The sequence below is a fragment of the Capra hircus genome, chromosome 17 (genome assembly GCF_001704415.2).
Source record: "Capra hircus breed San Clemente chromosome 17, ASM170441v1, whole genome shotgun sequence".
NCBI classification, from domain to species: Eukaryota; Metazoa; Chordata; class Mammalia; order Artiodactyla; family Bovidae; genus Capra; species Capra hircus.
The window spans coordinates 52,647,990-52,663,247 of NC_030824.1; the positions used below are offsets into that span (position 1 = coordinate 52,647,990).

Consider the following 15,258-nt stretch of genomic DNA (forward strand, 5'->3'; position numbering starts at 1 on the left):
TCCTCACTTCACTGTGGCCAAAAGTGGAACTTCCCTTACTATATTTTTACAGAAATAAAGTTGTAGAAAGCTAATTGAAGGTTTTAAGAACAATGTACTTAAATTATTCTTTGTATGAATGTTCTTGTTGTTGTTTAGTTGCTATGTCTTTTCCGACTCTTTTGCGACCCCATGGGCTATTGGCCCACGAGCCTCCTCTGACCATGGGATTTCTCCGGCAAGAATACTGGAGTAGGTTGCCCTTTTCTTCTTTAGGGACCTTCCCAACCCAGGAATGGAACCCTTGTCTCCCGCATTGACAGGAGGATTCTTTCGCACTGAGCTATTAGGGAAGCCCTTGGTGTGGTTCCTGGAAAACAGTGAGAAGTCATGAGTGTCGCTTTTAATTAGCTTCCTTTAATGCCTTTTACTATTATTACAAGAAAAACGTTGCTTTAGGCTTTCTGCTGGGTAAATAGGAACACTAAATTCAGTTGCTTAGTCTTACGTTTCTTTGGCTGTGTCTGGTTAAGTTACTGCTGCTGCTCTCCCCTCCCTTGTATCCCTCAGATCACTTTGCTTGTTGACTGTGGGAGAATCAGAGTTAGGAAGCTATTGCAGAGAAACTAGGACTGATGAATCTATTAGAGGATGGAAGTGTCAGGGATGAAAGCACAGAGGATAATTAGGTTTCTTGTTTTGTCATCTGAATGAGGTTGAGTTGAAGGAAATGGATCTCTTGAGATGCTAAAGACTTGGTGAAGAACAGATTCTCGGGTTGGGGGTGGAAATCAGTTGTGTTTTGGACTGTATATTAGGTTGGAGAAGTGAACAGTAAAATAAAGATGGTGAGTACATAGTTGATTGTAGAACAGCTTTGTGGTTGGCTTTTGCATTGAGCTTTAGCCAGTTGATTTCTTGGTGCTGAATGTAAAATTTTACATATTTGTTTCTATACATTTTTCTCCTATGATTTTATTATCATTTGCATTAACTATCTCAGCCAGATTTTTGAGTGTTATTGTTTCAAAAATTAAGACTAAAATTTGTTTAAACTTAGGACAGTAAATTCTGACATAAATTATCACATCTTTAAGGTGCACAGACTTTCTGTAATGAACACAGTGCTTTAAAAATCGCTGTTATGAAAACACATGTTGATACATTTTTAGAAAAGGAGAACTTGGAACTTCATTACCACATTTGCTCACTTGTCTTTTCCTTATTCTGTCATTGTGCTTATATCACAGTATTTTGATAAATCAGAACTAAATATTTACATTTCTGTAATGTGTGTATTTATTGTTGAGCCAAATATTACACTGAGACCGTAATTTCTTACATAAGCTTTATTTCTCCTGGAGTTAAAATCTATCTTACTTATTCAGTTCGGTTTCTGTAGACTCATTGGTCATTTTCCCCAAATGTGCCTGTACTCTGTCATGTGCTTATAAATAATATTTTCCATGTTATGAAGTACTCAGGTTCCATTTTTGACTTTGCTAGAAACCTATTCCATGGTGGCCTCTGGAATCCTGTTTCATTTTGGAGTGGTGGTTCTTTTTTCTACGTTAGAGTACTGATTTACTAAGTTCCACGTTGTCTTTTTTGTTTGTTTGTTTGTTTTGATTTCTTTAAATAACTTCCTAAGGAAGAGTGCAAAGATAAAATTTTAACTTTCTGAGAAGCCTTAAAATGTCCTTTTACTTAGATACTTGATTGACAGTTTAGCTGGGTAAGAAATTCTGAATTTTGAAGACTCTGTGTAGATATTTTATAACTTTCAGCAGTATACCATTTTTACTTTAGAGTAAACCTTCAGTGCTATTCTGATTACATATCCTTTTTATGTGACTTGTTTTTTTTCCTCTGGCAGTTTTTAAGGACCTTTATTTCTCGGCTTTGAATTTTCATTATGACGTGTGTCTCTTTCTCCCCTTTCTTTAATTTGCATGCACTTGTTTGCCTTTTGTGGCTTCAGAGACTTCTTTCCTTCAGTTAAAAAGAAAATATTATTTTAAAATATAATTTCCACACCCCCTACCCCAATTTTCACATTATATTAACACTTGTTGGACCTTTTGAAGTCCACTAATGCTTATTTTTTCTAATGTGTGTTTTGTCCCTTTGTCTACCTTTTACTTTCTGTATTTGAACTGTCTATATTTAAAAAAAATTTTGGTTGCTCAGTATGGCTGCATTTTAATTTTTTTTCAGTTTTGAATGTGGAATGTGACTTGTAGGATCTCAGTTCCCCAACCAGGGATTAAACCCAGGCTACTGCAGTTAAAGTGCCAAATCCAAATTACTAGGCCACCAGGGAGTTGTGTGTGTGTGTGTGTGTGTGTGTGTGTGTGTGTGTGTGTAATTGGCATTTTTGTGGAATTTAGAAAATGGCAGTAACATGAGATCATTTTGTGTTTAACAGAATCAGAAGTTTAGCCCCAAATTTAAAGTTGTTTACATTTTTACTAAACTTAAATTTTTTCTTTTTTCTTTTGACAGAGGTGTTATGAACATAAACAGTACAGAAATGGATTGAAATTCTGTAAACAAATCCTCTCTAATCCCAAATTTGCTGAGCATGGAGGTAAGTGTAAGTGTAGTACACTTGCATGCAAGCATAAGTAGGTAAGGTTCTGCTTGCTTATCTGATTTCACTTATTTGGGCTCTGTTACTCCCAGACGCCAAGACTATTTTCCAGAGAGAATGGACCTTATCCTTATGCCTGTGGGAAGATATTTAATACTAATAGTTTGAGTTTATTGTTGGGAAAATGATAACACGATCTACTTGAGTTCTGATTTATTTCTGCTTTGAATATTAGCACCATAGGAAAGGCAAAAGAACCTAGTAAAACAAATATGCTAATTTAAGTTTAATAAGTAAGTTTATTTTAAATGGTTACAAGAAAATTTTGCTTGACAACTTTGGTTGAGCAGAAGAAATTTTATTCCTTAGAATAAACTTATTCAGAAAGTGTCCCTTTGGGCCTTTGCTCATGAACCAGCATCTTCTTATTTAGAGCATTGTATCTTAGCTTTTCAAGACAGTCAAGTTTAAGATGTGATTTATATATATTTTGAAAGTTTATGTAGCGTTAGCCTATGTGAGGGTAGATTGGACAGTGAGAAGTTTGTAGGATAAAGGCAGAGCTTGTAGCTAAACTTTGAAAGAGGCAAAGGAACAGTGAACTTTCACAGGTCTGATTCGTACAGTTAGGAAACATGGTTCTTTGTTAATTGGATAGTGTTCTCTTAGTGCTGAAGAGAGAGAGTAATAATTCTGTTAGCTTTCTATACTCTTGCATACTTTCATTATAACAATAACATTGTTTAAAGACAGAAAGCAGTGGATATTAACTATGTAAAATTTTCGTTCTCCGTTTCCTTCTTAAAAAATAGTTTTGCTTGGGACTTCCTTGAACATCCAGTGGTTGACTCTATGCTTTCATTGCAGGGGGCACAGGTTCAGTCCCTTACCAGGGAACTGAGATCCTGTGTGCCATGCCGCATGGTATACATGTGTGTGTCTATATATACATGTGTGTGTCTATATATATGTGTGTGTGTCTATATATATATGTGTATATATATATATATGTAATTTTGCTAGCCAATTGGATATTAAGTTGTTTTATATTCTTTCTAAAAGTATACATAACAGTAATGTAATAAAATAGACAACATAGAGTTTTTGAGTACAGCATAGAACCAGCTTTCATTGTTTCTAAAGTGTACTTTCCCCTCATATTTCAACACATCTGAAATCAGGTTGCATATGAAGTGTCATAATTTAATTGCAGTAGTTTTTAACAGCAATAAGTTATGATTTATTCTAAACTTCCTGACAACCTACATTTTCATTAAAACACTGGAAGGAGTTTATTACAAGAATAGATTTTTACCTGTTTAACAACAAAGTGTTACTCTCTACAGTACCTTGCTAATTTGGCTAATTGCCAAATATATTTTGTTTGTTTGCTTCTTTTTTCCTTGAATTTACACAGATTTATGATGATTAGTACATACTTTTTTCTTTTTTTTGCTTCCATTTCTTTATCTCTGTTTTACTGTAAATATTGATTCTTCCTTTCTATCTTTAATCCTTATCATTTATACCAAATTAATTTTTCTGTAAATTTAAATTTGTAGTCCTAAAAGTTAGGCAAATTAACTATAACATTTTATACTCCTTTGTGCTTCATAGAATATACATTATAAAATTAAAACTATTGCTTTTTCCCTTTCTGAAAATTAGTATTTTCCTCAACTCTTTGTATTGTGAATGGTGGATGTCTGACATCTTTAGTTTGTATTTTTAATAGTAATCCCAAAGAATCATTTTTAAATGGTAAAAATCAGAAATGTAGATAATTGATGCATATATTTTAATCATTGAACAGTGAATTTAATTTCTGTGTACCTTGGGTTCACAGAGATAAAGTCCGTTATAGGATTTCACTTTCCCATACTTTAAAGGATTGGTTTAACTAGGTCATCCCATGGAAAATAATTTTGTCTTGTTACCTACCATATACATTACCAGATATTCATGTGTTTCTGTATCTTTTTATCTAAAACACAATTCTAGGAAGGCCTGTATTATGGAAATGTGTAGTTACTTCATTTGTCAATTTAAAAAATATTTTAATTCTGTAAAAGCCTGGATATTTTCCGAATAATCTCCTTGAAGTTTTAAATACTTAAGATAATGTAACATTTGTTTTTGAGATTATCGTACCTTTTTTGTTGTTGTTGGTTATCTTTAAGTTCCTTTTTCTTTTTTTTTTTAAATAGAAACGCTGGCTATGAAAGGATTAACATTGAACTGTTTGGGGAAAAAGGAAGAAGCTTATGAGTTGGTTCGTAGAGGTTTGAGAAATGACTTGAAGAGTCATGTGTGTATCCTTTTTGAGATATATTTAAGGGTTGAATTGGGATGGCTTGAGTTTAGGCAGCAATTTGAGAGTCAGAAGTTTTAGATCTCTCTTACTGTGTAACTCAAGAAGAGATGATGCTTTCTTCAGTTGAGTACCATCACTTGCTTTCATTTAGGAAACATTTTTGTATACCTGCCATGGCCTAACATCATATCTATTTACAGATAAATGGGATTTGCCTATTTTAATATCTGTGAAAGCTCTTCCCACACTTAAAAAAGAGGCACCCTGCCAGGTTCATCATAGCATGAATTTAGAGAAGGCTATACGATAAGGCATGTTAGAAGTCAAGTACAGTGTACTGAGGAAACCCAGGGTTTGGAGTGTGCTTCACTTAGGCTTTAATCTCAGCTCAGCTTCTTTTTAACTGTGATCTTAGGACATAGCCTCATGTGTAAGATGAGAATAATCATACCCACTTCACTGTGGTCTTGTAAAGATGTGATGATACTTAACATAGTCCCTGATAATGCTAAGTACTGTATGAGATAAATTTTATTTCATTAAGGGAAGTGTGAGAGTCAGAACAAGTACAAATGTCTAAGGGAAGATAGAGACAAAATTCTGGGTTGCTGTTTTTTAAATAGTTTTAAACAAATATTTCTTTACCTGTTCTGTTGGCTAACAGTTTTAAGTGCTGAAACAACAAATTTTTAAGTGTTAACTTATGTGCAGAGTACATCATGATTAACGCTGGGCTGGAAGAAGCACAAGCTGGAATCAAGATTGCCGGGAGAAATCTCAATAACCTCAGATATGCAGATGACACCACCCTTATGGCAGAAAGTGAAGAGGAACTAAAAAGCCTCTTGATGAAAGTGAAAGAGGAGAGTGAAAAAGTTGGCTTAAAGCTCAACATTCAGAAAATGAGGATCATGGCATCTGGTCCCATCACTTCATGGGAAACAGATGGGGAAACCGTGGAAATAGTGTCAGACTTCAATTTTTTGGGCTCCAAAATCACTGCAGATGGTGATTGCAGCCATGAAATTAAAAGACACTTACTCCTTGGAAGGAAAGTTATGACCAACCAAGAAAGCATATTCAAAAGCAGAGATATTACTTTGCCAACAAAGGTCTGTCTAGTCAAGGCTCTGGTTTTTCCAGTAGTCATGTGTGGATGTGAGAGTTGGCCTGTGAAGAAAGGTGAGCGCCGAAGAATTGATGCTTTTGAACTGTGGTGTTGGAGAAGACTCTTGAGAGTCCCTTGGACTGCAAGGAGATCCAACCAGTCCATCCTAAAGGAGATCAGTCCTGGGTGTTCTTTGGAAGGAATGATGCTGAAGCTGAAACTCCAGTACTTTGGCCCCCTCATGCAAAGAGTTGACTCATTGGAAAAGACTCTGATGCTGGAGGGATTGGGGGCAGCAGGAGAATGGGACGACAGAGGATGAGATGGCTGGATGGCATCACCGACTCGATGGATGTGAGTCTGAGTGAACTCCAGGAGTTGGTGATGGACAGGGAGGCCTGGCGTGCTGTGATTCATGGGGTTGCAAAGAGTTGGACATGACTGAGTGACTGAACTGAACTGAACTGAACCCCTGGAATAATATAAAGTAAGAAAAGAAAAGGATTTTGCTCTCAAGGATCTTACAGCCTAGTGCAGGAAGATATTTGATAGAAGCTTAACACGTCTAAGTACATAAAATGTTACAGCTTGTTCAAAAATTGTCACTAATCCAATAAGGCAGAAGTGAGTTAGGAGTAACCAGAAACTATAAAGGTAAGCAAAGGGTTAGTTAATAAGGCTGTTGTAGATATTTTTTCATCATTTTTAATATTGGTGTAGTGTTCTCTATTGACTTAACCATGCTTTATATAATTCTGCTCCTCTTGATGAACATAAATTTCAGGATAGATTTTTAGAAGGTGATGATTTGTGTGTGCTTGTGTGTTCAGTCGTGTCCAACTCTTTGTGACCCTGTGGCCTGTAGCCCACCAGGCTTCGCTGTCTATGGGATTTGCCAGGTGAGAATACTGGAATGGGTTGCCATTTTTTCCTCTTGGGCATCTTTCCACATCTCCTGTGTCTCCTGCATTGGCAGGAAGATTCTTTACCACTGAGCCACTGGTGAAGATTAGAGGCAGTTAAAAGGCGTTTCAATGCTCAAGAGAGTTGAACAAGTCCTCAAACAATAGGGTATTGTTGTTGAAATGGGGGTGGGCTGAATGAGGAAATAGGTTATGGGGGCCAGAGTTTGAAGGGTAGTATATCTCATACTTTTAAAGCCATGTTCCAACTGAGAAGATTTGCATTATAAAAGCAAAGATCATTTTTCAAATAAAATTTATAACATTATATATATATTTTTAGTTATACATGTCACCCTAGACATTCTTTGTTTACTGACTCTGTTAAGGGTTCTTGTTGTAAAAGTTGTCGGATTGGAAAATTTGAACCTGATCTGAGAGAAATATTATTAACTTTCTGGAAAGGGAAATAGACTTTTTTCTTTTGATTGTATGTATTTTAGAAAGATTACTCAGGCAAGTGAGAGTGAAAGCAGAGAAACTGCAGGAGGTTGGGTGATTTGCAATAATAAAAATCTAAAGTGAAAAAAGACCTGTATTAGGAGAGTAGGATTATGTACATATTTTTTCCCTTTGTAGTACAGTTGTATGACCTACTGTAATTTTACTTACCTGTATTCCTTACTAGACTTATAAAATTTTAATGTATGTCATACTATATTGTGGATACCTGTTCTCTTTCAAAAATAGATAATTCTCAATATCTATTGAGCCATTTATTTTGGGTCAGCCACTGAGCACTTTATACATATTATTCTATTTTGTCACCATACTCCTATGCTGTATGGACTCTTTATTTACATTTTATAATTAAGGAAACATAGTAAGATTAAATTAACTTATTTAAAGTAAGGCAGGCTAGACCTGTTTTCTTTGTCTTGAGAAGCTGTATTGTTTTCCGTTGTTATCAAACTGCTGCTGCTGCTGCTAAGTTGCTTCAGTCGTGTCCGACTCTGTGTGACCCCATAGACGGCAGCCCACCAGGCTCCCCAGTCCCTGAGATTCTCCAGGCAAGAACACTGGAGTGGGTTGCCATTTCCTTCTCCAGTGCATGAAAGTGAAGAGTGAAAGTGAAGTCGCTCAGTTGTGTCCGACTCTTAGCCACCCCGTGGACTGCAGCCCACCAGGCTCCTCCATCCATGGGGTTTTCCAGGCAAGAGTACTGATGTGGGGTGCCATTGCCTTCTCCAGTTATCAAACTACTACTATCTTTATATTCTTTCTCTTTTTTAAGCTTTTAATTTTATAAATAGCTGTAACTTTCTGAGTTTCCTGGAGAACATTATTGGAATATTATTTCTTGACTTGTAGGTTGTATCCTTAACTAAATCCTTTAGGTTGGCATGTTTATGGCCTTCTCCAGAGGTCAGACAAGAAATATGATGAAGCCATTAAGTGTTACAGAAATGCGCTAAAATGGGATAAAGACAATCTTCAAATCTTAAGGGACCTTTCTTTATTACAGATTCAAATGCGAGATCTTGAGGGTTACAGGGTAAGTAGAGGATTTTTTTTATTCTAATGAAGAAATATTTTTAACGTATTTAAAACTTTTTTGAGTACTTTTTGATAACAGTTTTCCATTAAAAAAATTGAATTTGCCTCCTTCCTCCAATAGTGGTTGTGTTTGTAACTGGACTAAGCAGATTTAAAAGTTACTTTACTGTGAAGCACAGTTGGATTACTATACAAGATTGAGTTAATTTAGTGAAAAATTAACACACACACACACGTTTGTTCTTTTTACCTCCATAGAGACTAACATTCTGTTTTTGTTGCTACATTAGAGAGGGGAGATTTTTTCCTTTCAGTTTTACTCAAATACAGTTAATGTACAGTACTGAATACATTTTAGGTGTACATCATAATGATTTGATTTACATCATGAAATGTTACCACAACAGGTTTAGTGAAGATGCATCATGTTATATAGATATAAAATAATACAAAAAGAAAAAAAATATTTTTTCCTGATGATGAGAACTTCTAAGGTTTACTCTCATAGCAGTTTTTACATATAGCCTACAGAAATGTTAATTATATTAATCATTCAGTACAGGATATCCCTAGAACTTAATTTTGTCTTGGAATTGGATGTGTGTACCTTTTTATCACCTTCATGCAGTACACCATCCTGCCCCCTTCCCACCTCTGGTAACCACAAATCTGATTTCTTCTTCCGTGAGTTTCATTAGTTGGTTATTTGGCTTTTTTTTTTGAAGTTTAACTGCCCTTAACTGCTCATATTAGTTCTTGGTGCACAACATAGTGTTTTGATATTTTTATACATTGCAAAATGATCACTATAGCTATATTTTAACCCTTAAAAATCAGTCTCTTAAATCAGGTTTATTTAGTTCCGCTTTTTTTTTCTTCCATGAAATGCCTACTGAGTTGCTTTCTGTACTTCTTCACTCAGTAGTTGGGCACTGTATTTATAAAAAACTTTTTACCATTGCATTATATTTTCCATTCTTTCTGCTCAGAGTAAGTAGATGAGTAAGTAATAAAGGGTACCCTATCTTATGTTTTAACTTTTAAAAAAATTATTTCTAAGATTATCTTGGAAGCTTCATTGTGCTTATTAAATACTTTTATGCTTCCATAAATCTACACAATATAGATGTTTAAAACTATTTTTTATTAGCATTTCCATCATTATGTTACTGTTGTGAGTTAATATGATCTTTAAGGAGCATTTACTTTTTTTGTAAACCTAAGAAAAAGTGTTCTTTTTTCCCTTAAAGGAAACGAGGTATCAGTTACTTCAACTTCGACCTGCACAGAGAGCATCATGGATTGGTTATGCTATTGCTTACCATTTATTAGAAGATTATGAAATGGCAGCAAAGATTTTAGAAGAATTTAGGAAAACACAGCAGGTAACAACCAGAAGTTAGACCTAGTAAACTAGGTTTGAGTCTTAGTATAACTGAAACAAAGAAGATTATAGATCTTCAAATAGTATAGATTTACTAACTTTTTATTTGAAATAGTTTCAAACTTAAAGAACAGTTGCAAGAGTAGAACAAAGAACATAATAGAAGTTCACTCACATTAACTAATTGTTAATATTTGATACGTTTAGTTTATAGTCTCTATATGTACTTAGCTATTTTTTCCTAAAACATTCAAGAGTAATTGTAGACACCATGCTCTTTTACTCCTAAAATGCTTTTGTGTGGTATTTCCTGAGAATAACTCTATAGTTGTCAACTCTTATAGATAGTATTGTATAAATTATAAAAAAATTCAGAAATTTAACATTGATAAACTGTTAGTATCTAATCCACAACCAATATTCAATATTTACTAACAGGCCTATTTATATCCTTTCTAGGATTTTTTCTTTTTCTTTTTTTTTTTCCATTTCCATGATTCAGTTTAGAATCATACCTTACATTTAATTATCATTTTTCTATAGTCTCTTCTAATCTGGAAGTTTCAGGGGCTTTCTTTTATTTCATGACACTGTTGTTTTTGAAGAGTCATGGCAGTGCTTTTGTAGAGTATTCATCAATTTGGATTTCTTTATGTTTCTTCAGTATTGATACTGTTATGCATTTTTGGCAGGAGACTACAAAAGTGATGTTGGGCCCTTCTCCCTCCACTCACCACATTAAAAGCCATGTGGTGTCTCATCCATTTTGACTGTCAAGTTTCTTCACTATAAACCAGTTGTTTCTTTTTCTCTTTGTATTTAATAAATAATGTGAGGCTTTATGAGTAGTCTCTCCCTCATCAGACTTTCACCACTAGTGTTAGCAAAATTCATTGATTATGATTCTTGCCTGGATAAGCTGTTCCTATGATAGTGGCAAAATGGTGATTTTTCTGTCTTATTCCTTCTAGATTTATTTGACATTCTACTTTTAGTAAACTTTCCTTTCTCCCCTATTTATTTGTTATATGTAAGGACTTATGGATTCTTATTTTATTCAGTGGGTTTTACGTTAATATTGTTAGTTTTAGTTGCTTCCTAGAGAGATATTTAGGAATTTTAAAAAATGAGTTTTATCAACCATATATTATCCTTTGATTTCTTGTATGTATTTAAGTGTGAAAAGTTTTTTATATGAAAATAAAATTCTCACTGTTAGTATTCCTTGTATCCATATGTAGACATCCCCTGATAAAGTGGATTATGAATATAGTGAACTCCTTTTATATCAGAATCAAGTTCTTCGGGAAGCAGGTCTCTATAGAGAAGCTCTGGAACACCTTTGTACCTATGAAAAGCAGATTTGTGATAAACTTGCTGTAGAAGAAACCAAAGGTATTTTTTTTTAAGAGTGCAATTTATTCTGATATTTAACTATGACAAAGAACGAGACTGAAAAATTGTTGCATCATAGCTCTTTGATGACAAAATTTATTTCTTACTCATGCACTTCAGATAATTTGTAACGTAGGAAAATACACATTTAAACAGTAGATGTTGTTATAGGAAAAAATAATGGTGAACAATAAGTTGTTGAATGAAGTGACTCAGTGCAGTATTGTTTATTTAAGTATCTGATCTGAAAATATTACAGTTTGATTAAAATACAGGAGGCAGTTGCTCAATTTTGAAAGACAAGATTAAGTTTCTTAGAAACTGCTTATTAGCAAACTGAATGTGTACAACAGACTTCTTTATTGTCAGTAATATATATTGATAGATCAGACTTCACTAAAGTGCTTATGGGACATTCCTAGGCTTCTTTATGGTTTACCTCAATATCTTTCTGAACACTGAAAACATGAACTAGAAACTCAGGTTTGTATGTGTGGATTATGATGGGAGGATGGGTAGATCCTTCAATAAAGATCTCCAGTGTCACCATGTGTTAGAGGGTGTGAAAAAGGAGTCTGTAGTTTTAAAAGTTTAGGAACTGATTATGGAAAACGAAAGAAAAACAACAAGTAATTGAGTACTTTCTAAGACTTGCCATCTGAAATGTTGCTTTGCCTTTGTCAGACCAGGCAGCTGGAATTTTTTGGTTTCAAATTTCTCACTGCCTTTGAAGTTGAACACTAGAGAAGTGTGGTGTGTGTGTGTGCAGACTGGATTTAGCCATTGTTCTCCTGATGAACTTTTCAGCAAAGAATAATGCTACTGGCAAGAGAAAAAATGGAAGTCCAAGGCACCCAGAACTCATTTGTGAACTCTAGATCCAAGACAGCCACTTTCACATGAGTTGATCATTCCTGAGCGGTCTATTAGTTATAAAGGAGTAGGTTTCTGACTAATTGAAAAGATGATAAGGTTAAAAAAACTAGTTTCAGTTCCTTCATTGTTTACCAACCAGCTATATGATGAGGGGCAAGATTGGGCTTCAGTTTCTTTATGGAAATACATAACATTGTTCAAAATACTCTAAGTACATTGTTTTATTTTACTCTTTTGATAACTTTATTAGTAAGGAAGAAGGACAGATCAAGCTGAGGACTTAGAGTTGACCTATGGATTTTAGCAATTTGGAAGATACTGATTACCTTACCAAAAGGAATTTCTGAACATTTGGAAGGAGGGTAGTAAAACCCCAAACAGGTCAAATAGATTTCAATGAGATTTTAGTAGAGGAGTTGAGGAATAGCATGCAAAAATGACTCAACCAAGTAGTTTTGCTGTATAGGAAGGACATCCAGGGTAGTGATGGGTGGAAGGGTTGCAGAATCAAAAGATTTTTGCAGATTGTACTTACTGTGCTCACTGGATAGTGAGATGGAATATTTGATGCAATAGAGGGGATGTGATCTAGTGGATAAATTGAAGGGTTAGCCTTAGATAACAAAATGAATAGTTCATCCACAGTAATTAGAGATGATGGAGTGTATGGGCAAGTAGGTGTGTCAGTGTGGTGGATAATTTGGGAGTTTGTCTTGCTTTCATTTTCCCAGTGAAATAGGAAACAGCTATCAGTTCATTCCACAAAATATGTTTTGAATATCTATGGTGAACCAGGTGGTGGGGACAGGGAATATAAAAGAGGATAGAAGGGAACTAAAAGAATCATCAGTCATTGGCCATTCCAGTAATAAAGGCATTGATGTTAGTGATAGGTGGTCAGGATAATTTAGGAAATTCCTGGAGTGGGTGAGTGGCATAGTTAGGCAGAAAATTTCATTGTTAATTGTTATACGATCAGTTCCTTCTACAAGGAAAAGGTGGGTAAAGATCATGAGAAGGAAATATGGATGAGTGTGACCTATGGGGGAAAGATTACAGGATATTATTTATGTTTTTAGTAAAGTAGTCTTTTGGTCAGTGTAGAGCAGACTGTTAACTTTGGTATTGTTGACATCTTGGGACCTAGATGTTGGAGATTGAAGTCTCCTGTATGTTGCATAATATTTAGCAGTATCGGTAGCTTATATCTGATACCGTAGCACCCGCTTCCCTGTTGTGACACTGAAAGTGGCTCCGGTATTGCTAAATGTCTCCTGGATGACAGAAATGCACCTGGTAAGAACCACTCAGGATAGAGACATTAAGAATATGGGTTACTTTAGCCAAATTGCTTGGGTTCAAATCCTGACTCTAACAATTAACTGTCTGAGAGACCCTTGGCACATTTACTGATTTTCTTTGTTTTTAAATGATACAAATAATAGTAACCTATTTCATGGAGCTTTGAGAATTGAATTAGTTTTAATGCATGTGAAACATTTGAAAACTCATTTTCACACTCAATAAGTGTTCATTTTTATTATCTGATAATAAAAAAGGGTGCAAGAGTGCAGTCTTGGCTTGAAAACAATATCTTTGGTGAATGGGAGCCCATTAAAGTAGGGAAAAGGATTCTTGAGCAGTGTTTGAGGCTAATGTGAGTTTGGAGCTAATATGCTTCTAGTGAAACCAGTGCTCCAGTGCCTTTATCTGCAGCTTCTTTTATGAGAAGGTGTGCAGCAAGCGAATAATTGGGGTCATACAGACCTTAATGACAGAATGTGGTCCACTGGAGAAGGGAATGGCAAACCACTTCAGTATTCTTGCCTTAAGAACCCCATGAACAGTATGAAAAGGCAAATGATAGGATACTGAAAGAGGAACTCCCCAGGTAAGTAGGTGCCCAGTATGCTACTGGAGATCAGTGGAGAAATAACTCCAGAAAGAATGAATGGATGGAGCCAGGGCAAAAACAATACCCAATTGTGGATGTGCCTGGTGACAGAAGCAAGGTCTGATGCTGTAAAGAGCAATATTGCATAGGAACCTGGAATGTCAGGTCCATGAATGAAGGCAAATTGGAAGTGGTCAAACAGGAGATGGCAAGAGTGAATGTCGACATTCTAGGAATCAGCAAACTAAAATGGACTGGAATGGGTGAATTTAATTCAGATGACAATTATATCTACTACTGTGGGCAGGAATCCCTTAGAAGAAATGGAGTAGCCATCATGGTCAACAAAAGAATGCGAAATGCAGTACTTGGATTCAATCTCAAAAACGACAGAATGATCTCTGTTCATTTCCAAGACAAACCATTCAGTATCACAGTAACCCAAGTCTATGCCCCAACCAGTAATGCTGAAGGAGCTGAAGTTAAACAGTTCTGTGAAGACGTACAAGACCTTTTAGAACTAACACCCAAAAAAGATGTCCTTTTCGTTATAGGGGACTGGAATGCAAAAGTAGGAAGTCAAGAAACACCTGGAGTAACAGGCAAATTTGGCCTTGGAATACGGAATGAAGCAGGGCAAAGGCTAATAGAGTTTTGCCAAGAAAACGCACTGGTCGTAGAAAACACTCTCTTCCAACAACACAAGAGAAGACTCTACACATGGATATCACCAGATGGTCAACACCGAAACCAGACTGATTATATTCTTTGCAGCCAAAGATGGAGAAGCTCTATACAGTCAGCAAAAACAAGACCAGGAGCTGACTGTGGCTCTGATCGTGAGCTCCTTATTGCCAAATTCAGACTTAAATTGAAGAAAGTGGGGAAAACCACTAGACCATTCAGGTATGACCTAAATCAAATGCCTTATGATTATACAGTAGAAGTGAGAAATAGATTTAAGGTACTAGGTCTGATAGATAGAGTGCCTGATGAACTATGGACTGAGGTTCGTGACATTGTACAGGAGACAGGGATCAAGACCATCCCCATGGAAAAGAAATGCGAAAAAGCAAAATGGCTGTCTCGGGAGGCCTTACAAATAGCTGTGAAAAGAAGAGAAGTGAAAAGCAAAGGTAAAGGAAAGATATAAGCATCTGAATGCAGAGTTCCAAAGAATAGCAAGAAGAGATAAGAAAGCCTTCTTCAGCGATCAATGCAAAGAAATAGAGGAAAAGAACAGAATGGGAAAGACT

At 35.5% G+C, this 15,258-nt stretch overlaps 1 protein-coding gene across 2 annotated transcripts in view; it reads left to right on the forward strand.

Annotated features, from left to right (window-relative positions):
• NAA15 (N(alpha)-acetyltransferase 15, NatA auxiliary subunit) overlaps positions 1 to 15,258 on the forward strand; it is a 70,991-nt gene that overhangs the window by 22,037 nt on the left and 33,696 nt on the right. For both annotated transcript variants that reach the window (XM_018061551.1, XM_018061552.1), the window contains exons 2-6: positions 2,485 to 2,569; positions 4,780 to 4,884; positions 8,294 to 8,451; positions 9,704 to 9,838; positions 11,079 to 11,232. In XM_018061551.1, the coding sequence (XP_017917040.1) occupies positions 2,485 to 2,569; positions 4,780 to 4,884; positions 8,294 to 8,451; positions 9,704 to 9,838; positions 11,079 to 11,232 (637 nt within the window). The remainder of the gene's footprint in view (positions 1 to 2,484; positions 2,570 to 4,779; positions 4,885 to 8,293; positions 8,452 to 9,703; positions 9,839 to 11,078; positions 11,233 to 15,258) is intronic.